Below are 24,924 nucleotides of genomic sequence, written 5' to 3'. Positions count from 1 at the left end.
AAATGGCTTTCTCAAAGTTTTGATCGGACTATTTTGAGGAGAAAAGAGCGGGGAGGGGGCCTAGTTGCCCTCCAATTTGGTTGGTTGCTTAAAAAGGCCACTTGAACTTTTAACTTAATTTACAAGCGTTTTTATTAGTAATAATTAAACATAACTCACAAATTAATCTACGTAACGAACTTCTATATTCACAAATTTTTATTACGTATATGGGGGGGGGGGTTCTTCCCCTCATCAATACCTCGCTAACAAATACAACGTAGAAACAATAGGGAAAGTTTTTTCAAGACAATGGAAATTATTTATGTAGATATTTCGGCCCTATGTCCAAGGGCCGTCTTCAGCACAATATAATACTATATATATATATAAAAGAACTTACATCAAATTGTGAGAATTAAAACTGAATATAAAAACACTTATTAAAACAAATTTTTTTTTAAAATATAGCCCTAGCATCCTTACTTCAGCGAAGTTCAACCAGGACTGGCGAAAAGAATGAAATGAAGAAATATAAACTCATTCAAACTAAAGAGAATAAAATGATTAGATGCAATTTCTTAAAGCTAATCTTGCTTGTTTATCAGCCTGTCTCAAAGGCCTTTTCGTAGTTGGTTCAGTACTATTATAAATTGGTTTAGTAAAATATTTTGTTAGATCATTTTTAATTAAATTTGAGTATAAAGAATTTAGTGAGTATTCCCCCAAGTCCCTGTTCAAAGAAATATTTTTATTTATTTTGAGATTAATTTCAATTGATTCTCGAACCACCTGTTTTATTCCCAAATCATTACTAATGAGTGAAGAGTTTTCAAAAAGTATCATGTGGGACGGATTATTAAATATATGCCAACCTAGAGCAGAATCAAAGGAATTGTTGGAACCATTTGAAATTAAGGCCTTGTCTATGTCATTTTTATGCTGTTGTAACCTTTTGTCTAGATTCTGATGGGTCCTGCCGACATAGTACTTTCCGCAATCACAGGGTATTTGATAGACCCCTCTTTGGCGAGTAACTTTTCGACATTGTTTCCATGTATACAAATATAGATGTAACTATTTCAGAGGAATTATTAAAAAACAAAATAGAAGAAAATTACCAATTGATCGAGACTTCAGCGACAGGAATTGATTGTGAAGTTTTAATGACTCTTGTTAAAATTTGTAATAAGTTTTCTATGTATTTTCAATTTCGCGATTCTTTTTATCAGCAAAAAAATGGATTACCCATGGGGGCACCTTTATCCGGGCTACTAGCAAATATTTACGTCGAGAATCTTGAGAATTGGGCATTGAATTCTTATTTTCTAAAACATGTCTATTGGGGTCGTTATATGGATGACGTAATCTCACTTTGGAATTATGGGGAAGCTGAACTTCGGGGCTTCTTAGATCATCTTAACACTTATGACCGAAATTTGCAGTTCACCCTTGAAGTTGAAATTGAAAATAAACTACCGTTTTTAGATGTATTAATTATTCGTAATGCTGATAAACTGGATTTTACTATATATCGAAAGCCAACACAAAACAATAGATATCTTCACTTTAATTCAAATCACCCCCCACAAGTTAAAAGAGCAGTTGTAATTTCCCTCATTGATCGTGCCCTAAATATTTGCTCCCATTCATATATAAATGCAGAAATAAATTTTATCAGAGATATTCTTTTTGGTAATGGATACCCCATTCCTTTTGTAAATTAAATAATTAGCCGTAGAATAAAAAGATATTCTTGTAAAATCGAAGAAGACACTTCACAATGTGAGGCTATTGATAAGCCCTCAAATATTGTCTATCTTCCGTATATCCCAAAGATTACAACAAAATTAAAAAATATTTGCACAAAAAATAATCTGTACGTAGTTTTTACTAATAATTTTAAAATCATCAATTTCTTAAATTCGGGTAAAGATAAGACCCCAGTTACTCGCCAAAGAGGGGTCTATCAAATACCCTGTGATTGCGGAAAGTACTATGTCGGCAGGACCCATCAGAATCTAGACAAAAGGTTACAACAGAATAAAAATGACATAGACAAGGCCTTAATTTCAAATGGTTCCAACAATTCCTTTGATTCTGCTCTAGGTTGGCATATATTTAATAATCCGTCCCACATGATACTTTTTGAAAACTCTTCACTCATTAGTAATGATTTGGGAATAAAACAGGTGGTTCGAGAATCAATTGAAATTAATCTCAAAATAAATAAAAATATTTCTTTGAACAGGGACTTGGGGGAATACTCACTAAATTCTTTATACTCAAATTTAATTAAAAATGATCTAACAAAATATTTTACTAAACCAATTTATAATAGTACTGAACCAACTACGAAAAGGCCTTTGAGACAGGCTGCTAAACAAGCAAGATTAGCTTTAAGAAATTGCATCTAATCATTTTATTCTCTTTAGTTTGAATGAGTTTATATTTCTTCATTTCATTCTTTTCGCCAGTCCTGGTTGAACTTCGCTGAAGTAAGGATGCTAGGGCTATATTTTTAAAAAAAATTTGTTTTAATAAGTGTTTTTATATTCAGTTTTAATTCTCACAATTTGATGTAAGTTCTTTTATATATATATATAGTATTATATTGTGCTGAAGACGGCCCTTGGACATAGGGCCGAAATATCTACATAAATAATTTCCATTGTCTTGAAAAAACTTTCCCTATTGTTTCTACGTTGTATTTGTTTGTTATGGAAAGGCAGTGTGGTCTTCGTCGCTATTTTTTTCAATACCTCGCTATTTACGCTAAAGTTCGAATTTTGTTCCAATTCCTTAAGAATGGTTCCTGAACCACAAAGGCCGTATAATTAGAATAAATAGCTCTTTCGAAATTACTAAAAATACTTTAGCGTAAAGAACGAGATATTTAAGAGGAGACGAAAACCCTCATATACATAATGATTTCTGCTTGTTTTAATTTCTAATGTTGCTCCTTATTTTCAATTGAAAAAGCTTATTTTTTTATTTAATTTCTGAACGTTTTTCAATTAATGAAGATTTGATTTTGCCTTCTCGTACATTAATGAATAAAATCCATTCATGGAAATTCTCTTCCCTCATGAGAAATTTCTCCATGGAAAGATCCTCTCACGTAACCCCCGATCACCCCACCATCAGAAAAAATACCCCCTGAAAACGTCATTATACTTCGGCAATAACCAATACTAAAAGTAAACAATGGGCAAAGCTCATAACTTGCAGCCCTTCTCCCGGGGACTATGGGGGATTAAGTCGTCCTCAAAGACAGATTAATTTTGTTTTCGACTGTGCTCAACGAAATGGCTATCTAACAATTTTGATCGGGTGACTTTGGGAAAAACATGAGCGTGGGAGGGATCCGAGTTGCCCTCCAATTTTTTGGTCACTTAAAAGGGGCACTAAAACTTTTAATTTCCATGAAGATAAGCCTTCTTGCGACCTTCTAGGACCACTGGTTCGATACGATCACCCCTGGAAAAAAACAACAAATAAACACGCTTCCGTGATCTTTCTTCTAGTGAAAAATGCAAAATTCCACCTTTTTGCAGATAGGAGCTTGAAAGCTCTATAGTAGGATTTTCTGATACGCTGAATGCGATGGTGTAATTTTCATTAAGATTCTATGATCTTTAGGGGGGATTTCGCCCTTTTATCAAAGATAAGCCAAATTTTCTCAGGCTCATAATGTTTGATGGGTAAGACTAAACTTGATGAAACTTATATATTGAAAATTAGCATAAAAGTAAAAATTCTTTTGATATAAATATTCGTACCAAAGTTCTGTTTTTTAGAGTTTCGGTTACTATTGAGCCGGGTCGCTCCTTACTACAGTTCCTTTGAACTGTTTGATAATATTCATCAAGTTTAGTGTTACCTATCAAAAAGTTACGAACCTGAGAAAATTTGCCTGATTTCTGAAATAGGGGGAAAACATTCCCTCAAATTCAAGTTTTTGTGATGAAAATCACACCATCTGATTCAGCTTACCAGAGAACCCTACTGTAGAAGTTTCAAGCTCCTATATACAAAAGTGTGGAATTTTGCTATTTTGGCCAGAAGACAGATCCCGGATGCTTGTTTATTTGTTTTTTTTTTCCTAGGGGTGATAATAGTGAAATAATGGTTCTAGAAGATCGGTAGAGGGTGCATTAGAACGGAAATTAAATTTTCTAGTGCCACTTTCGAGTGACAAAAAAGATTGGAGGGTAACTGTCCCCCCTCCCATGCAATCGTATTATGCAACAGTTATGTTATCAACTCTCTGATCAATCTCAATTATTTATTTCAAATTTTTATAATAGCTCACACCTCCTCAAAGGCTAGTCTAAGTTACAACTAAACTGACTAGCACCCTTGTTTGCTAAGTCAATATCAAGAACGCAAAGAAATAGAGTAGGCTCGGATAATCTGCAGCAGGAAAGCTGCATCTTCGAAAAGTATTTTCGAAGTGGAAAATATGCGTCTTTAAGTCTTTAGCAGCCTGATGCTATGAAAATTCTCAGAAGAAAAAATAGACAAACTTGCGTTAGAACATGGAGATTCTTTCTCTGGCAAAATAGTGTCTAGTTTTTGAAGAAGACAAAGCAACGCATTATTTATTATTAATAATTTCTTTAATTTAATTTTTAGAGTGCTGATGTTGATCCTTATTACAACTATGGACCAAGAGCTGAATACTTGAGAGGTAAGTATACTTTCTAATATAATCATTGTTTACCTGTAAGGAGTGATTATATAACGCTACTGTACGAAACTTGATCGGGCTTAATGTTCCCAATTGTCTAATTACTGAATTACTGGATCTTATCAGCTTTTTTTCCAACTACAGCTAAAAAGCTCCATCGACGGATTCGTGTTATTACCAGTAACGGTAATATCTGTATTCATATTATTTTAATCCATTTCTATTTTAATATTAATCATTTTGTTTATTATTATAAATAATTATTATTTATGTTGTTATTGTTTATTTCGTTATTGCAATTAAGACAGAAGCATCACAAACGATTGCCATCTCCAGGGAGAAAAATTGCCAAACAATTGGAGTAAATCTGAAGAATTCCTGTCTGTTGTGTCAGCGGACAAATCTCTTCTCTTGTATTTTGGAAGTTGACATAACGAGTTTCTGAAGTCCTACAAGTACTTTTTGCTGCCCCTTTCTTCTTTAGAGATTGATTTCTACAATCTTAACAGAAAAATAAAATTCATGAAAATATAGGGGTGGGGAAACAAGTTGTTTTTTTTTGAAGACATGAAAATGTAGAATACTTCAAAATCATTTTTTAAAACCTGGTTTCAAGAAATGAAAGTACCAAAATAGTATCTTCAAAATGTAGACCGAATTAATACTCTCCCCCTCCTCACCTCCCTGTTAGTATCTCTTAATAAAACTTGGAAATATAGTCATTTCATAAGTAACTGCAGACGATTTCTGTGTTTTACTAAATAAAAAAAAATCACAAGTTTTTTCAACTAAAAGTAAGGATCAACATTAAAAATTAAACGAAACAGAAATCATTGCGTATATGAGGGGCTTCGCCCCCTCGTCAGTGCCTCTGTATTTACGCTAAAGTTCGAATTTCGTTCCAATTCTTTAAGAATGACCCCTGAATCACAAAAAAAGTACTAAATAAAAACTTTAGCGTAAAGAGCGAGGCATTGACGATGGGGTGAGCCCCCTCATATACGTAATAATTTTTGTTCGTTTTGAGTTTATATGTTGCTCCTTAATTTCAGTTGAAAAAACTTGTTTTTTAATTTAATTTCTGACCGTTTCTAAATAATGCTCAAAAATCCGCCCCCCCCCTTAATTAAAAATTATCTTCCTCCATGAAAAATTCCTTTATGGAAAGATCCTCCCACGTAACCTTCTTCCCCTGACCCCACCCACCAGAAAAAAATCCCCCTTGAAAACGTTGGTATTCTTCCAAATAACCAATACTATATGTAAACAATGGGCAAAGTTCACAACTTGTAGCCCTTCCTCTTGGGGCTGTGGGGGATTAAGTCACTCTTAAAGACATAGTTATTGGATTTTTCGACTATGTCAAACAAAACGCCTGTCTCAAAATTTTGATCGGGTGACTTTGGGAAAAAATGAGCCTGGGAAGAAAAAAACAAAAACAAAAAAGACAAATAAACACATATGCGTAATCTTTCTTCTTGCGAAAAATGCAGAATTCCACATTTTTGAAGATAGGAGCTTGAAACCTCTACAGCATCGTTCCCTTTTACGTTGAATCTAATGATGTGATTTTCATTAAGATTCTATGACTTTTAGGGGGTGTTTCCTCCTTTTTTCGAAAATAAGGCAAATATTCTGAGGCTCGTAACTTTTGATGGGTAAGACTAAACTTGATGAAAATAATATATTTGAAGTCAGCAAAAAAACTAATTCTTTTGATGTATCTATTGGTATCAAATTTCCGTTTCTCAAAGTCTTATTTTTAGATATACTCTCCAATTTGCGAGTTTTTGTGAATTGGGTATAGTAAAATTCTACAGTTAATTCTGCTGTTAACGACCTAACAAAAGGCTGCTAGTGACAATAATGATGACGTAAATAAACCATAGGTCACAAATACGCTCTCTTTACCCTTCACGGTCTTCCGCTCTATGCAGATCTTGAAGGTGTTAACGTTTAGAGGTAACTTTCCAGTCTTTTGGGTTTGAATCTTGGGTGGAAACCACCCAACTGACTTTCAAATATATTTTCCAGAACCTATGATTGGGTAATACGATGGAAAGAGACGAACTCCGAAGTCTCTATAGCTTAATCCTGGCAACCTTGGTTTTTGGAATTCTGAGACCATAGAACAGTCCAACGTTTGAGATTCTATCGTACTATTGAATTTAAGGAGGATTTTTTTTTGGTTTCAAAAGGAAAAAGGTGATGACGGTTATTAACTTCAAAGTTGAGACTAAGGATGACAAGTTCTGTTTAATGAAAAAGAGCTTTTGACGTAATCTGAAATCAGACTGACAAGTTTGATTATATGTGAGACTCTCTGAATCCTCCTTGGAAACCCTAACTATTTAAATAAAAAGAAAAAAATATGTTGTTTGGATTTGTGTTATGGGTATATACTCAAAAGCAGTACCACTAGTATATTTTTAGCAGATGAGTCTTCTTTAAATAATTTTTCATGCTGGAGGAAAAAATTTTTGAACTTCCATCCAAGATAGGAATGAAACAAATATTCTTACATCTCAAGATGGGGGATACTTATCTTCCATTTCCTCCCTCAACATCAACTCTCATACTGGAAACGTTATGCAGAAAAACAGAAATTTCCTACCTTTTTGTGGAAGAAAATTGTCTTATGTATGTCAGCAGGACTGGCAACTAGAAATGGGAAACTCCTACTTTCTGCCTGAAGAAAAGAAAGGACAATCTTTTCAATTTTCTTTACTAGTGTCTTAACTTGAACTAAACTCTTTGTGATTTCTTTATCTACCTGCAGCCATAAGAAATTTTGCAGCCACAATAATCTTTTTTGGAGTTTTATCCAAGATTTCTATGGTCTTGTTTCTTTCCATTATCAGTTATTGGTCAAATTCATTTACTAATGAAATAGACTTGCTAGACAGGTGAATAGATTTTTCATTTCCTTTTGATAAATAATCCATTTCCTCAAAAATTCTTTCTACTTCCCTTTCAGTGGCTAGACCTGTCACTCATCATATGGTTTGCCCTAGAAGGGGCAGTATGCTTCTTTTGTTTCTTTTCGTACCATCATTCATTAAAACTTACATTATTTTTAAGAGTCCTTCCCTCGTCCGGTTCTTCGTGTAATATTTTACACTTATCGACTAACTATTACCTCAAATCATTGATCACCTTAATGTCTGTGAAGTTGCTTTTTTCTTTCTCCAAATCCCTTTCTGCTATTTGTTCCACAAAATTTACATTTTCATCACTTGAAACGACGGAATTTAATTAATCCAAGTTTAATCGGAGGGTTTTTAAATTGACATACCATAGTACCTGGTGACCTCCATTAATGGGATATATTTGGCCAATATCTTTGAAGGCTATTCGGTTTCTGCCCCCTGAAGAATTATTCTGCCCCCTGAAGAGATATGCCTCTTGTAAGCAAGGTCAGCAAGGTAAGTAGGGTCAATACTATTCTTTGAAACGGTTTTAACTCCATCAGTTAAAACTGGAGGTTAGACATGGCGAGTCTTAAATGTTTAGTAATTTTATCAAACGATGGATATCTTTTCATTCATACACATCGGGAGCCCTCCCGATTTTTCGGAGCCCTCCCGATTTTTGTTAAATCTGCCCTACCGGTTTTAGATGTGTGGATATGGTTCTAACTATCTTTCCTGGAGTTCTTCCACTAAGTTGATTTTACCGGAGTCTTAAGAGACTCTTACATTTTTCACACCAACTTAGACGGAACAAACACTAGTTGTAGTACTGTGAAGGCAGTTGACTTCGATTTTGAAGGATTTTGCCAGCTTGCCAGTGGAGAATCCGTCGATTATATTTTTGTGATTTACTTAAACTCCGTCAGTTAGTGTTAATCAGTTAAGATAAGGAATGGCTAGTGTTAAGCGTTTAATTTTTTTTTATCGAATGATAGGGATATCATTTTACACACTCATCATACAGTGAGTTTTGTAGAGGTTGATAACCCCAGAATATGGAAAATTTCTGCTTGTGGACGTTGCTGAAAATAACTTTAGATGCGTGGTTTTGGTGCTAGCGGGTATTACGGCATAAGAACTGTTGCACTTTCATACTAATTTGAACAGAAAAAAGACCAAGCATTACACTGTGCAGGTAGCGGACTTTGAGGGATTTTGCAAAGTTTCGGAAGGTACCGGATTAGAACAGCCGCTTGAAGAAATGTCTTCAGAATAAGGTAAGTTTCTCACTGATTAAGATTTGGTGACCCTGCTGTCGAGAAAATCCCTTAAGCTAGGATTTTTTTAATTTACTGTTTTTATATTAGTTCGATTTTCGCGAGTACTTTTTTTCTCATGTACATAATTTGGGATAGTAAATTGGGATGAGGTTTTAGCTTTCGAGTTCACATTTAGATTAAAGCCATTATTCCTGTCAACGACTTCACCTTGGTTATTTTCTAGACTGACATTTGTAGAAAAATCTTGAGGGCTAGAGCTGCTCATTTCTTGCAGTTGGGTACAGTCTAAAGCCTCTAAATTACTTTTCGGGATTTAAAAATTTTCTTTTTAAATTACACTGCTAGATGGTATAAAGCGCTTTTTTTCACTTGTGTGATTAATTTGGTTCCCCTCAATTTCGCCCCTTATAGATATTGAATGTTTGTCTCCTAGTCTTGTCTTTGGTTTCACTACTTTAGGATTCATTGCTAAAAAGTTTTCAGGATTCTTTATTCTTTTAAACTGTCTAATATTGTCTAAGCGTCTTTTACAAGTTTTTAATTCATATAACAAAATACGTTTTTGTAAAGTTCGGTTAACACAAAGTAAGGCCCGCGATAAGAGTAAGGTTTTGAAGATCCTTCTTGGATAACATAAACTAAATCGTTTGGATACATTTTATTTATAATATTTTCTTGTTGTACCATCTTGCTTGACTGTTTTGGGTCTTCTTTAGTTAATTGATATAGATTTGGTGACTGATAAAAAAGCTCCTGGACGAGACTAGAGACAATCCTCTGAAAAAAAAAAATCATTTCTTGGGTTGGAAAAAATACAATCGAATATTGATTTATCTTCAAATCTATGGAGAAAGAAAAAGGGCGTATATTTTCTGCAAGAATGAACACTGGTATTTGAAGCAAATTGAATAAATGATAGAAATTCATTCAGGCTAGTTCAATGTGTTTCATCATGGCTGTGAGTGAGTATCCTTTTTACACAGTTTACCCTGTTTTTGGCCATTCCATTAGAATGGGGATTTCTAGGAGATGACTGCAAGATTTTAAATCCTAGCACTTTGGCCATTTCATTAAAGGTTTTACTCGTGAAACGTGGCGCGTTATCTAATAAAAGAAAATCCATACCCACAAATTCCGATGTGATTTCTTCTATTATAAATTCCGTAACAGATTTAGACGTAAGATCCTTAGATAGTGCTTCTATTGTATATTTACTGAAATGTTCTACCGCAATAATGATATAGTGGTCACCATTCGCCCAAAGTTGTAATTTTCCTGGAGTATCAATTGACCAAATATGAAAGGGATGACTATGGAAAAAATTCTGTCTAAGAGTTGATTAAATAACACTAACTTTATTTCTTCTCAGACAGAGGTCACAATTCTTTACTACCTGTTCAACCTTGCAGTACATATTTTCAAAGACACAATATTGTTTTAATTTATTCAAGGTTTTGATAGCTCTCATGTGGGCTCCTAGGAAAAGGCTCAGATGCATGAGGTGGATAAATCCGCCAATTAGGTTCTTTGGTAGAATGATCTTAAATTGACATGTCTGTTTTTTTTTTTCGGAATTATCCATAGTATATAACAAACCTTTCACGAGAACCAAATGGAGATCTCCCAAGCATTTTACTAGAAAATGACTCCCTTCCTTTCCCAAATTTGATATTTCTGGTTCGGTATTAGTTTGAGCTCTACCCGAAATGTCAAATCTTGGAAAATGTCAAATCTGGAAAGCGGACCTATCCTAGTTCTCCGCGCAAGTACTTCCCTCATGAGTAGCAGACGCAGCAGGTTCTCCCGCTACAACCTGCCCTCTGCAGGACCTATTTTTCACTCCACAAAAAAATTATCTTGCCTTCGTATCCACACGTGTTCGGACCGATCATAAAAAAAACTGACCCCATCCAGTTTTCCATGGATAGATCTAGAGGTCAGACGTCTATCACTGACGGGCCTGTTCCCTCTCAAAGAGAGAAGATCCCTCAGTACTTTTAGTACTGAGTTCATTCCTATCTAATCTTTGCTAGTCCTGGGAGTGCTTAAACTAGCTAAAATTGACTGACATCCCTCTTAGGGGCTAGTCATCCTAGTCTGGCCAAACTGTTTTTCAATACCTCCTTTAAATCTTTCACCTTTTCATAAACACTATGTGGAGTATTAAAGCTTAAAGGAGTTGCTCCCTATTTTCCATATTTCTCTTATTGCTACTCCAGTCTCTGGATCCCCTATTTGGAGTTTTTCCATTTCCTCCTTTAGCTATTCCAAAAAAAATCAATCGGGACTTCATACCCTAATAGTGCTAGATACTCCACTTTCAACTCGCCAAGATTAAAAGACAGATTTTGCTGAGCAATAGGGCTAGGGGGTAAATATTTATCTGGGGTGTGACTAAATTCTTCTCTCTTAAGATGTCCGGACTTCCCGCAGTTAAAACAGGGTTGATTATAGTTTCCTGCATTTTTAAATTTTTTCTGGAGCTAGCTCTTTAGTCTCAAGAGGGATTCGTGTATCTCGATTTGACCACCGCTGCTCCCAAACGCATGTATGGGAAGTCCCGGTAAATTGGGTCAAATCTTTTTGCCTGAGCCAACAGTTTATCTTTGTCATCTGTCGGTTTAGCTTGATATAAGACAAAGGTAGCATACCAATTTTAAAAATGCTAACAGTTTTGTCATCCACGCTTACACCGGAAGAATTCTTGGCATAACCAAGTGCTTTCCCCCTAGTGTGGGAGAAAAACTGATGGACTAATTCAGAAGTTCTTTGTTTTTTAAAATGAAATTTCTTGGAGTTTTTGTGCTCCTGGTTTTTCGTGTGAAAAGGCTTCTTTTAGAAATCTTTCTAAGTGATCTGCATCCGTGATTTTAGAAACATCTAAACTTGCCACAAATCTTTGAACTTCTCCCCTTGTATAGCGGGTTACCTGGGCTCTATAATTCCCTCAGATGAATCGCTTCTCCTCGAGCTCCAAGCAAGGATTTTCAAAGCGTCTTCTACCATGTGTAGGCTGAACCGTCATCTTTGGCGAAAACCGAACATCAGTCATCCAACAATACTGTGGACTTTCAATGCCCCAGTCGGCTCTGTAATGCTTTACGGAGCTGAAACATGTCATGCATCAACCGCAACACGATAGGCCATCGATTAATTCCAGATGGAGAGCCTGAAATGGATCGAAGGTCTAAGGTGGTTTGATTTCATGAGTAATGAGAAGCTGCTGCAGCTCACCAAGCAGTCTCGCATTTCCATCCAAGCAGCTGAGCGTACCTTATGATGGTTTGGATACCTACTTCGAATTCTCCTGCACTGATCCGCAAAGATGATCTTCGACTTTGACCCTATGGATGTCGGTTGGAAGCAACCCCGCAGCCGACCAAAAAAGCGATTTTCCGGCACCCTGTCCAAGTTCCTGGCAATGGCAAAGATCAGACCGAGCGAAGCAGAAACGCTTGCACAGGACCGAAGCGGATGGAGGAGGCAGACGTCACTCTCCACGCCGAGCAGCACCCAGCAGGAGACCTAAATCAAGTAAGTAAGTCAAGTATAGCAGGTGGCCGGATTTATCATAGCGGGGTCCCTATTCTATAAAGTGCGCTGAATTTGTTTAAGAGTTGTAATCCATGAGTGAATATCATTTGGGTGCTTGTTGTACGAACATATTTTGAAGTCTACTGTCTATAGAGCTGTCTTTACATTGCTCTTCCAAAGTGCTAGTTCTGGATTTTGCGATTTCTCCTGTTATAATTTTTCTTCTTGAGCTTTTTCTGAGGCTATTTCTAATTCTCTTATCCGGTTTCATTAGAACTACTGACGGTTTTTTTCTTTTCAACCCTTAGTGTAGGAAACGTTATGAATGTAAAGGATTGTGAAGTTGCTAGAGTAAATTATTTTATAAATCCCGTAAGAATTAGCAAAATACAGAGATAGTCCTTGAAATGTTTTGATCTGAATTTGAATTAACCCTCAAACTCTCAAAGATGATGAACGAAGGGTACTAGCAGTAAAGAAAACTTATACTACTGACGATACGGATCACGAAAGCTGTAAGAAAAGAGAAGTTTTCAGAATAGAAAATACTGTCAAAATTACTACTGAACTCAAATCAAACTGTTTCAAACCTTTTTGCCACTGCCAGATTAGGAACAACCACCAGATAACTTGAATACACACCTTCTTGGAAGAAAAAAAAGAACTAAATTTGACCACAATTATAAAATTATTTATACTCCCCCATTGAAACGGAAACGTAGCAAATTTGAGTACCACTGTTACCAGTTGTAGGGCTGCCCTTTTTTGAGGACCTGAAACACAAAGAGGTAGACAGGAGACTTACTCCTTCATTCTTTCTAACGTATGATTGTTGCCTTAAGCAGACTTTGGGTAATTTGCGTTACTAAACGCTCTTCCTTAACGGATCGATTTTAACCTATAAAATTATTTACCCAATGCCCCTAAGGAAACAATCAAAATTGCTAGCGCTTAATCTAGGCGATGTAGTTCGAATTGCTACTCAAATTTGGTGGTAATTTTGACTGAGGAGAACCCTCCTTAGGATTCAAACTCCACCGTATTTACACCAGAGAACGAATCTAGAAGTTAAGCAAAAAACAGTGTATAGAAAATTTCAATTATGTGTGTGAGATTTGTTAAAAACACGGAGCTTTGAGTTCCAAGAGACCCTAAGTTCAGGGGGGGGGGCAAAGTTCCGCTGGGTTTCTGGTCCTTGTTGCGATTTACCCGGCATTTTAGCAACTGGTTACTCTAAGTTAATTCTCACTACTGCGCACTTAATCGTAATTTTAAGTTTCATGAAAGATCCTGCTGGTGTCCTTAAAAAAGGGACAAATCTTAAGATGAATCAATTTTCGAGGATGAGCTATCTTTCACTAATGCTATATGATGATTGACACTGCCTTAACTGAGAAAAAGGGATAAAAGAAAAGTATAAAACCAAATCAAAGTAAAATCTAAAAAGAACCTTGAGCTATTTCAAGAGTAATCGCAGCTTGTTGTTATGGTCCGAATATAGCGTAAGGCTTTAACTGACAACTTAGCTCAAAACACACAAACAGGGTATCTTGCTTTGACAAAGTGTCGAAAAGGTTCTACAATAATATTTTAACTTTGCTTTTAAAGAAATTGACAAGTGATTGTCACTGTTAATTAATGACAAGTTACTTACCAAAAAGTTCTTCTCTTTCTTAACTTAATCTTGACACATGACAATCTTATTCATCTCTGATCCGTATATTATGTTGTTTTTGGTACTTAATTTCTTTTCTCTTGGTGAATTCTTTGTTCCATCTTTTCTCTAAACTCTAGCCAATCCCTAGCCTTTAATTAAATTAGTAGTTTTCTATGTATTAAGGCTGGTTCTAAAAACACGTAATGTTTTAATACATCGCAACAGTGTCTTTTTTGTCCCGTAAAACTGAACTAAATTCGGTCTTCAATTGAGGTTTGAAAATAATGTTAAGAAGACTAAGTCACTAAGGCTAGGAATAAGTGAAGATGAAAAGGTGACGTTGGGTAACGAAAAGATTGATCAGGTGTGGCAGCTTCACTTACCTTGGTAGTATTATTAGTAAAGACGGAGGGAGCAGTGAAGATGTTAAGAGAAGAAAACCTAAGGTTCTGGGTGTTTCTTCACAGTTAAAAAAAGTTTGGAAGAATAGGAAGATAAGTCAGAAAACCAAGATTATATAATGGAAGCTACAGTGATGACAGTGGTCAAATATGGCTCTGAAGCACGGGCGCTCCGAAAAGCGGACGAAAATTTACTAGATGTTTTCCAGAGAAATTGCCTACGAATTGTTCTGGGTACCCGGCTGACTGACCGCATTACAAACAGTAGGTTGTACGAAAATGTGGTTCAATCCCGCTTTATAGGGCTATAATGAAAAAAAGGTTGAGATGGCTAGGCCTGGTTCTGCGGATGAAGGATGACAGATTGCCGAAGATTGTCCTTTTTGCCCAACCGTCTGGGGCTACACGGAAAGCAGGTCATCCTCGTTTGGGCCGGAAGGGTGTCATAAATAAAGATTTAAAGGAAATGGGAACTTCCTGGGAGGGTGTAAAGAGGGAGGTCTTGCTTGAATAGATTAGGTTGGAGGAGGAGCGTGCGTAGCTGTGTTTGCCTCAGGCGGCTTGGTGCTGTAGTGAGTTATTATTATTATTAGTAGTAGTAGTAATTTTTACTTCACATGGTTTGAAAAGTATTATGCAAAAAATTACAATTTTAATTACAAACTACCAATATTGGTTTTACTTTAAATTGCTTTCAAAAAATCACTCATCAAGCTTGAAAGGAAATTTTGAGGATGATTTGGGCATCTCCCCTTATATATAGGATTATTTTGCACACTTTGCTGTCATTGTTAACTTTTATTATAAAAATGTCATTTCTTATTAACAGTTACTTGTCTCTACATTACAAGATTCTTTAAAGTTACTAAAACTTACAAAATTATCAAATGGCCGCTAAAACAGATTTTTTACGTAGTGAAAAAAGCTACAAATATATCTCACTCTTCTTTCTTTCTGACTTAAAATATAAAGAAAGGATTCTTCCAATTATTTTCATGTTTTTTTTTCATACCTTTCATTCCCAAGTATCTCCGTTGATTAGATCCTTGTAAATCTTATGTATTCAAAGGTATCTCTTTTGTATATATTCCTTACCTTATCATCGTCTTCAAAATGGAACTGGAATATTCTTTAAGACAAGAAACAGAATAAAGTCTCTTTTCGCGCATCCTTTGGGATTTCCATGGTAATCCAACTGATATGTGAGCTGAATATGTACCCCTTAACCCTTTATTTCTTGAAATTTTTCATTCAATTATAATAAAGAGCAAAACTTGAACTTAAAACGAAAGGAAAATATTTAACTCTAACTGTGATGTATATTTTCATATAAAAAAAATTTCAAACCTGATTATTGGGGCAGTGTCCCTTATTGTAAGATAAATGTCCCTTTTCTCTTATGCCTAAATTTACCGATTATATGATTTTATCTACACGTTGAACTCTCGTAGAGGCTAGCCTGTTTTCAATGTACTAATTTCGCAAGAAAAATAAATTGGTTTGTGTGGAAGTTCTATTTTATTCTTTTCGCATGCTACCTAAATCTTGCCATTGAAATATATTTAATGGGTAAAGCAAATTCAATTGTGGGACTCCAGTGTTTTATAGACCCAAGGCTTCACGTGATTGTGAAAGAGGTAAACTTACTTCTTTTGAGTGCATTTATTTAGTGAGGTAGCCCCTGTGTGGAATTCGTCCGTAGAGCCCCTGTTAGAGTTCGTCAGTAGAGTTCTTGCTGAGAGTTCGTCAGATAATATTGGGTTTGTTATTGGTAAATAAAAGTGAGTTGGGAAGAGAGCATCTTGGAGTTTACTGTCACTGTAATATCAACTGGAGAGGCCTTCACCCTCCAAATATATATTTATACATAAATTATTGATGACCAGGCTGTGGCACCTTGGCCATTTATAGAGACGCATACGCCCCGCAGGTTGTCGTACCACTTGTCGCACCGATACTGACTATAGCTGTGATGAACCCATAGCACGCATATCAGTGCGGAAATAACCCATTGAATCCGTGGCCAATCAGAATTGACCGTGGCACCGTAGGCTGCGTTACTTTCACTGGTTACAAGCATTGTTGCCAAATCACTTACACTAGCGGCTTCAGGACTGACCTTAGCAGCCAGTTAGATTACAAATACTGATGGCAGAATAGTCCACAAGAGACCGTGCACCGCGATACCATACTATGCCGTCAGTAGTGGAACTAATGGCACTGTGCCACCCATGTATACTGTATTGGTGATGATTTTCTTTCGTCTAAGACATTCTTCAAGAATTTGATTTTGATTTACTATTGACAAGGGCCAGCCAAATATAGATTACTCCAAATAAAGAGAGGATAAAAGATAAATATTCAACTTCATAGGCTAATGACCTACATGATCTTGATATGGATTTGGATAATAATTAGTCTTTTGCGGACAGTCCCCATTGAGCAGAAAGATCAATCGAACTTAACGAAAATGCTGGACTGAAACTAAAAATACTTCCCATAGATTATTGATTATAAATTACAAGTAACTATCTAAAGTGTGCCTATTGTTTTGTAGCATGTCAAATAGTTTCTGGTAACTATATAAAAGTAAAGAGCAACCTGTTTTAACAGCAAACAAAACTAAAAAAAGGAATTTTCATAACTATACACGTAACACAAAATTAGTTTCCATGTTTATGCTAAAATTTAAAACCTACAAAGACGAAATTACCCGTTCAAAGTTACTGGTTTTAGAAAATTTTAGAAAAAGGACAAAAACACTCCTGAACGTGGAGACGGTTTTGATAAAAGCTGCACTATTAAATTGAATATATCAGAGTGACTCAACGGAGGTTTCATGCCTCTGTCTGCGAAAATTGTTAAATTTCGTATTTTTCCGAAAAGTATGATAATGAATGAATGCCTATGCTTCAAATGAGCCATTTTCGGCCAATTTATGGTTTTGGTTATGTCATATGCCTTGTTATTTTGTATGTGCTTTAATTCTAAACAAAATTTTCATAATTTTGTTGTTACTCCATTAGTTGGAAGCCGTGTGTTCAGTTGAGTGTTTGTCGCGCGAAGAATTTGAAATGCCGAGATATGTTTTTTTTTTTTTTTTCTTTCTTTTTTTTTTTTTTTAGAGCAAAATTCTGCTGAACAGAAAATCGCTTTGTTACTTTAAATGATGTTTGAAGGTTATTACGGAAATGGTTTCTTTCTCGTGGGGAGGGTCATGTTCCGGAATGGATCATTCTCACGGGTTTACCGTACTGTTATATAGGTTGCCACTACATGCCCTTGGAGCTAGACTTTTTACTGTATGGGCGGCATTCAGGAAAAACCACCTATTCTGTTCGTGTCAGTTTCATTAAAGATGCCTCGAGATGCCTCATTTTAACCTCTAATATCTGTAATCAAACAGTTCGTGGTAACGAACTGTAAGTAAGGACCGACCCGGCTCAATAGTAACTGAAACTCTAAAAAACTAATTTCTTATAGAAATAGATACTTCGAAAAAATCAGATTTTTATGTTGATTTGAAATATACAAGTTTCATCAAGTTTAGTCCTACCCATCAAAAGTTAAGACCCTGAGAAAATTTGCCTTATTTTTGAAAAAAAAGGAAATACCCCTAAAAGGTCATAGAATCTTAATGAAAATCATACCATCAGATTCAGCGTATCAGAGGATCCTACTGTATAGATTTCAAGCTCCTATCTGCAAAAAAAGTGGAATTTGTTTTTTTTTTCCCAAAAAAAAGATCACGGATGCGTGTTTATTTATTTTTTCCCCCAGGGACAATCGTATTAACCCAGTGGTCCTAGAATTTTGTGAGAGGGCTCATTCGAATCGAAATTAAAAGTTCTAGTGCCCTTTTTAAATGACCAAACAAATTGGAGGGCAACCTTGCCGTCTCCCCGGCCACTTTTTTCCCAAAATTGTCTGATCAAAATTTTGAGATAACCATTTTGTTCTTTATAGTTGAAAGGCCCAATAACAATGCCTTTGAGCATAACATAGGCCCCCCCGGCCCCAGGGGAAAGGTCTAGATTATAAAATTTGCCCATTGTTTAAGCATAGTATTTGTTATTGGGATGCATGCATACATTTTTGGGTGGGGGAAGGACAAATTTTCTGCTGGGGTTTTATCCACAGGGAAATTATCCATTGGGAGGGAAGTCTCTAGGGAGTGAACTTGTCAGAGGAAACTAGACACTGTGGGAATTGGCCAGATTTCTTATACAAAATTCTTTTTGTATATCTTCCTATCTCTTTTTCGTCTCAATTTTACACGCGGTCCGGGGTAAATTTTCACCGGGCTTGAATTGTCTCGAGGACATTTCCATTGTGAGGGGGTTTCTCCGTGGAGGTGGGTCCAGATTCCCTGGTATTATTAAAAAAGCGATCAGAAATTAAATAAAAAAATAAGTTTTTTCTACTGAAAGTAAGGAGAGACATTAAAACTTAAAACGAACAGAAATTATTGCGTATATGAAATGGGGTGCTCCCTCCTCAACACCTCGCTCTTCACGCTAGTTTGACTCTTTCTCACAGCTCTGTTTTCTAAAATAGTAAAAAAAAACTGTAGCATAAAGAGCAAAGCGTTGAGGAGGGGACAGTCCCGTATATATAGGGGATAATTTCTGTTCGTTTAAGTTTTATTGTCGCTCCTTACTTTCAGCAGATTTTTTTTTTTTTTTATTTAATCTCTAGGTTAAAGATGCCCCAAAGGTTTGTCTAACCTTGTTTGTGAGCAAAAGCACAGGGTTTCGAGAGTTTTGTAATTCAATTGATCGATATTGAAGTTAAATTATATTTTTGGCTTAATTCTGTTTCTACAACTAAGGTCTGACTTGGGGAGGGCTGGTATTGATATAAATTTGTTTTTGGAACTCTGTTCTTGAATATTTTAGAAGCTCTTGGAAGGAAATTTTAGTTGGGGGGGGGGTATTTACAGATGGAAAAATTTCCAATGAGGAAACGGAGGAGTCTCAGATATGATTTTAGAAAATATGAATCTAAATTTAAAAGAACTAAGTTTTTTCAATTGAAAGTGAGGAGCAGAATTAAAATTCGAGACGGGTAGAAATTACCATGTATGAGAGGGGCTGCCCCATCCTCTACCTGTCACTCGCTCTTTTCTAATATTATAAAGCAAATTCTTATTCCAATTAACTAGTTCTTTCGTTTCAGCAATCGTATTGCAAGGGGGGCTAAAAACCCTATTCTTATGATATTGATTAGCAGTCAAGCCAAGTGAGGTATAGGAAGAACTGTCGTTTTCAAAGGATAGGGGAAACAGTCAAATATTTGTGTAAAGAGCGATAAATTGAAGTAAGACTAGTCCACTTCACATATGGAATAATTTCTGTTTGTTTTAAGTTTGTATGTTGCACCTTAATTTCTGTTGAAAAAGCTTGTTTTTTTTTTATTTTCAACATATTTTAATGCCAAAATTATCGGGAAATTCTTATATGAAATGTTTAGAAATGAAATACAACAAAATTCTAAATTTATTACCTATTAATTTCGGAACTTTATTTCATCATGTTCAGTATAATGTTTACTAAGGCAGAAAGCCAAACTTGATAAGGCTAAAACACTAACTGTATACAAAATTTTTTTTTTCGTTTTTTAAAGTATTTCCCTTATCTTAATATATCACATCATTAAATTAAGTGCATCAGAGAATCGTATTGGAGAAGTTTCAAGCTTCTATCTACATGCATATAGAATATTGCTTTTTTCAGAAGAAGAATTGTGAATTTGTGTTTATTTGCTTTTTCTCTTTCCCTGGGGATATCAAACCATTAGTCCTGGAAAATTGGATTCATTCAGGGAGAAATTGAAAGTTCTAGTACCCGATCAATTTAAAAGTATCGAAAATCCTATGTATTGAGCATCCCAGTTTCAGAAGAAGTAATGCCACAAGGCCACACGTTCGTTCCTAAATTTACACATAAATAATACATTATAGATGGTTAATATAGGCATTTATTTCAAAGCCTCACTTAACTAAGTTGATTCCCTTGAGGTTTGATGAATTTATATGTTTTTTTTTTTGCCAGAAGAAGGATCAAGAGGATTCATCATAGAGAGAACTAATCGTGGAGGGGGTATTTTTTCAGGAGGATTCTTGGCTTGTAGGAATTTTTTAATTGGTAGGAGGAATGTTCCAAGGATGAGGGGGGATATTTAAGGCCCTATTTGCAAAAAATGTCGGAAATTATATTAAAAATTGTTTTCGACTGAAAGTTAGGAGCAACATTAAAACTTAAAACGGACAAAGATAATTCTTATTAAAAAAAGTACTACCCTATCTTTAGCCCCTCACTTGTTACACTAAAGTATTTTAATGCTGCATAAAAGCTTCTTATTCGAATTTACCAGCCATTTTGTTTTAGTGACCTCAGTTGGCTCGACTGACTGTCAAATATTATAAAAAGAGGATGTTTAGCCCCCCTTGCAACACGACTCCTGAAATAAAAAGGACGGTGAATTTGGAATAATTTTTTTTCTCTTTCTATATCATTAGAAACTTTAGTGCAACGATCGACAGATAGAGGATGGGCCAGCCCCACTCATACAAGGAATAATTTGCGTCCTTTTTAAGTTTTAATATTTCTCCTTACTTTTATTTTAAAAACTTAATTTTTAAATTCGATTTCAGATTGTTTTGTAAATCAGACCCGAGAATCTCCAGCTCTCTTCTTGAATTTTTTTTTCATGTGAAAACCCCACCATAGAAAATTCCTCCCAAGAGAAACACTGCGAAAACCGAATATCAAAAATAAATTCATATTAATACCACCCCTTCCCCAGTCAGATTTCAGTTGTTGGAACGGAATTAAATCAACCTACAATAATCTAACTTCAAATTACGAACGATAAAATCAGTTTCAAAGGCTCTTGTCAGACGATCTCTCGAAACCCTACTGTTTTGCTCAAAAACAAGGTTAGACAATCCGTTTAAAAATCGTTGATTTAGACTGCCAGTCGATAAAACTGTAGCAAACAGAATAGGTGGCTCTTATGGTTCTTGCCCGTCGGCCAAGTGCCATCCATATAGCGATCACAATCTCTGTCGGTCTGTCAGTCCCGCTTTTGCTAGTTTGGGCACTTCCAGATAAGCTAGAAAAATAAAAGTTGACGGGAATATTAGGGACGGGACCAAATTAAATTAGAAATAATCACTTCCCCGATTCGACCATCTGGGGAGGGGGGGGGAGCGAGTGAACGAGATAGTTTAAAAGATTTTTATTTGCGATAAAACAAATGATTGTTGTTCTTAGGTGTGGTGCGTTGGTCTAGGGGTATGATTCTCGCCTGGGGTGTGAGAGGTGGGTCCGAATCCTCGATGACCCCAATTTTTACATGAAGAAGATCTGAAACTAGATACGTAATCGATATAGCGATCGCTGAAAGTTGGCAGGCTTATCAGGGACCGAACCAGATTAAATTAGAAATAGTTGCTTCCCCTATTCGACCATCCAGGGGGAGGGGGAGTGGAGGGGCGGTTAATTCGGAAAAATTAGGAAAAATGAGGTATTTTTAACTTACGAACGGGCTACCGGATCTTAATGAAATTTGATATTTAGAAGGACATTGCGTCTCAGAGCTCTTATTTTAAATCTCGACTGGATCCGGTGACACTGAGGGGAGTTGCAGGGGGGAACCGGAAATCTTGGACAACGATTAGAGTGGAGAGATTGGGATGAAACTTGGAGGGAAGAATAAGAAAATTCCTAGATACGTGATTGACATAACCGGACCGTATCCACTCTCTTTGTGGGATTTGGGGGGTCGGAGTTTCCAGTTCTTTGGCGAGTTCGGTGCTTCTGGACGTGCTAGGACGATGAAAATTGGTAGGCGTGTCAGGGACCTGCACAGACTGACTTGATAATAGTCGTTTTTCCAAATTGACCATTTGGACGGGGAGGGCTGGAGGGAGGGAAAATCAGGAAAATTTTTATGTTTATCTTACGAAGGGGTGATCGGATATAAATGAAACCTGATATATAGAAAGATCTCAAGTCTCAGATGCTCCATTTTCAATTCAAATTGGATCAGGGGTCATTGGGGGTGGAGGGGAGAAGTAGAAATCTTGGGAAACATTTAGAGTGGAGAGATCAGAATGAAAATTGATGGGTAGAATAAGCACAAGTTCTAGAAACGTGATTGAAATAACCGGACCAGATCCGATCTCTTTTCGGGAATCGGGGGGGGGGGGGGGAGATTTCCAGTGCTTTGGTGAATTCAGTGCTTCTGGACGAACAGCCAAGTCGATAACTCTAGTACTGATTCTAATTTTAAGTTCCGACATCGTCACAAGTGCCATATGAGCTCTTGGCTCTTGTTGTTTTGCTTGAATGTCGTGTATACATTAAAAAGCCCCGAGCACTTTTTTTCAGTTTATCACAAAAGACACAAAGTTCAAATGAATTTAGTTTTAGTATTTAATTTGCCAAATATTATAATGAACATACAGAAAATTAACAAATATAATTATTCTCTTTTAGCTGATAATGAGGAGCATGATGATGATCATGTACATGTCGTTACTGATATCAGAGGACAAGTATGTACGATGACAAAGTTAGAAGCTGTAATCTTACTACGATACAAGGGAAGTGACAAAGTAGACGAGATTGAAATTCAAATGCCAGACAGCGTTACATCTAATGGTACTTGCTCACAACAAGTTGACGATGAGACTCAGCAGAACCTTATTTGGGGAAATTTTAGCCTTTGTTTGATATATGCAAGAGTAAGTTTTTGCTACTTTGAATCAGAAGTAAATCTATAGATGTGTACCATAGATATGCTACTCCACTATGTTAATGTGTCGTATGTACTGAATCCCCAATTAAAAAAGGCCCCAAACATTTTACTACCAAGCTTAAAAGCCTATACAGAGGACATACTTTATTCATTTTGTATTTAAATTTTAGTTTACTAGCTGTGTTTGATTATTTACAAATTTATAAAACAAACATTACATTCATTATTTAAATAAAAACTGATTAAAGGTATTTAGCTGTATTGACGGATTCCTTGCGATTGGGATTTCAGTAATTTTTTCATAATAATTAGAAAATGAAAATATTGTAAAGAAGGTATTTTTTATTTCTTATTAGACAAGAATAGACACGTAGCCTACATAGGACTTTATTTCGAGGGGTCTTTCATTTTGGGGAAGGTTTTACACTCATTAAAACTCCATAAATAGAGGCAATTTCTGCGAAAAACATGCAAAAAATACTAAATAAAATAAATGGCAGGGAGTAACTCAGAGCAAAAGGAGTCTTTCAGCCATACATACGATTCATACTTTCAGTTTATTGTATAACAAGCTAAAAATGCATGCAATCTGGGCCTATCCCTCCATTTCACTCTTTCTCTCTCTCTCTCTATCTCTCTTTCTCTCTCTTTCTTCTGTTGAAAACAAGACTAAGAAGCCTATTGGTTAAATATTAATTAATGCAAATACAAAGTTTAGCAAGAGAACTTTGACGTAGAAGTGTTCGTGGTTGAGTTTATGCGTGCTAATCCACTAGCCCTGCAGTTTAAAAAATTATGTTGCTCTTTTTGATGTTTTTCTTTCTGTTTCTCTTGTTTAATTTTATTATCACTTTATAATTATTTTATTTTTAGTATCACTTCAGGTTTATTATTAATGTTCTTTTTTAACTAATTTTGGACTTTTGTAACGCTTAAAACTTATCGGCAATTTCGGCGTTCACTGTCTGAAAGTCGTTTTTTCTCTTTAACTTTCTCGTGTCTATCAAGGCTTAGTTTTTTCCTGGTACTTACAAGAAAAACAATTTGTCTCGTGAAGAAAACATCGATTTATCTCTTCTATGACGTATGTAATCGCAATGCTTTGTCTTGATTCTCTATAGGAAGGTCTCCAAATTAATGTTTGATTCTATTTAAAAACGTGTCCTTTGGTACTGGGTCGGTACCTATGGGATCAGAAACAGGGGGGGGGGATGGCAGCTTGCTAACTCAGGTGTCCAAGAATTGTAATTAAAATAAAAATCAACTTATTCATTCCAGTACTCTATTAAACTGAATAGAATAGGTCGATGCATGGCAAGGTGGTAGGTAAGTAAAAATAGGTATATTGCAAAAAAAATTATTAACAAAATTTTGGAAATTAGGTCTGAGCAGAGATTGTGGGTCTCTGAGTAACCTTGTCTTTCATTTGTACTGGGTTAGACCAACACGTTATATTTTAGAGCTCTTATAATTCCTGAATTGCGATAAAAAGCGGTTTTTGACTTTGGAAGGTGGGCTACCACTAAGAAGTCATTCTATCATATATTTCACCGACTTCGCATTTCTCGTGTAATAATGATAGCTTCACATATGTGCAGAGCCACAAAACTAAATTGAGGTTCAGGATACGAGGAAAGAGTAGCCAATGTCGGTGACTTATTTGGAGGTTGCTACTTGCAATGACAATCAATATATGCAAGCC

The 24,924-nt window shown here is 35.8% G+C and overlaps 1 protein-coding gene across 1 annotated transcript in view; it reads left to right on the top strand.

Moving 5' to 3' along the window:
- The window catches only part of LOC136029556 (uncharacterized), a 59,198-nt gene that overhangs the window by 6,966 nt on the left and 27,308 nt on the right, over positions 1-24,924 (top strand). Inside the window, exons 2-3 of the mRNA XM_065708035.1 lie at positions 4,618-4,672; positions 22,961-23,208. Coding sequence (XP_065564107.1) covers positions 4,618-4,672; positions 22,961-23,208 — 303 coding nt within the window. The remainder of the gene's footprint in view (positions 1-4,617; positions 4,673-22,960; positions 23,209-24,924) is intronic.

The sequence above is a fragment of the Artemia franciscana genome, chromosome 7 (genome assembly GCF_032884065.1).
Source record: "Artemia franciscana chromosome 7, ASM3288406v1, whole genome shotgun sequence".
Taxonomy (NCBI): Eukaryota; Metazoa; Arthropoda; class Branchiopoda; order Anostraca; family Artemiidae; genus Artemia; species Artemia franciscana.
This window is presented reverse-complemented; position numbering and strand designations above follow the sequence as displayed.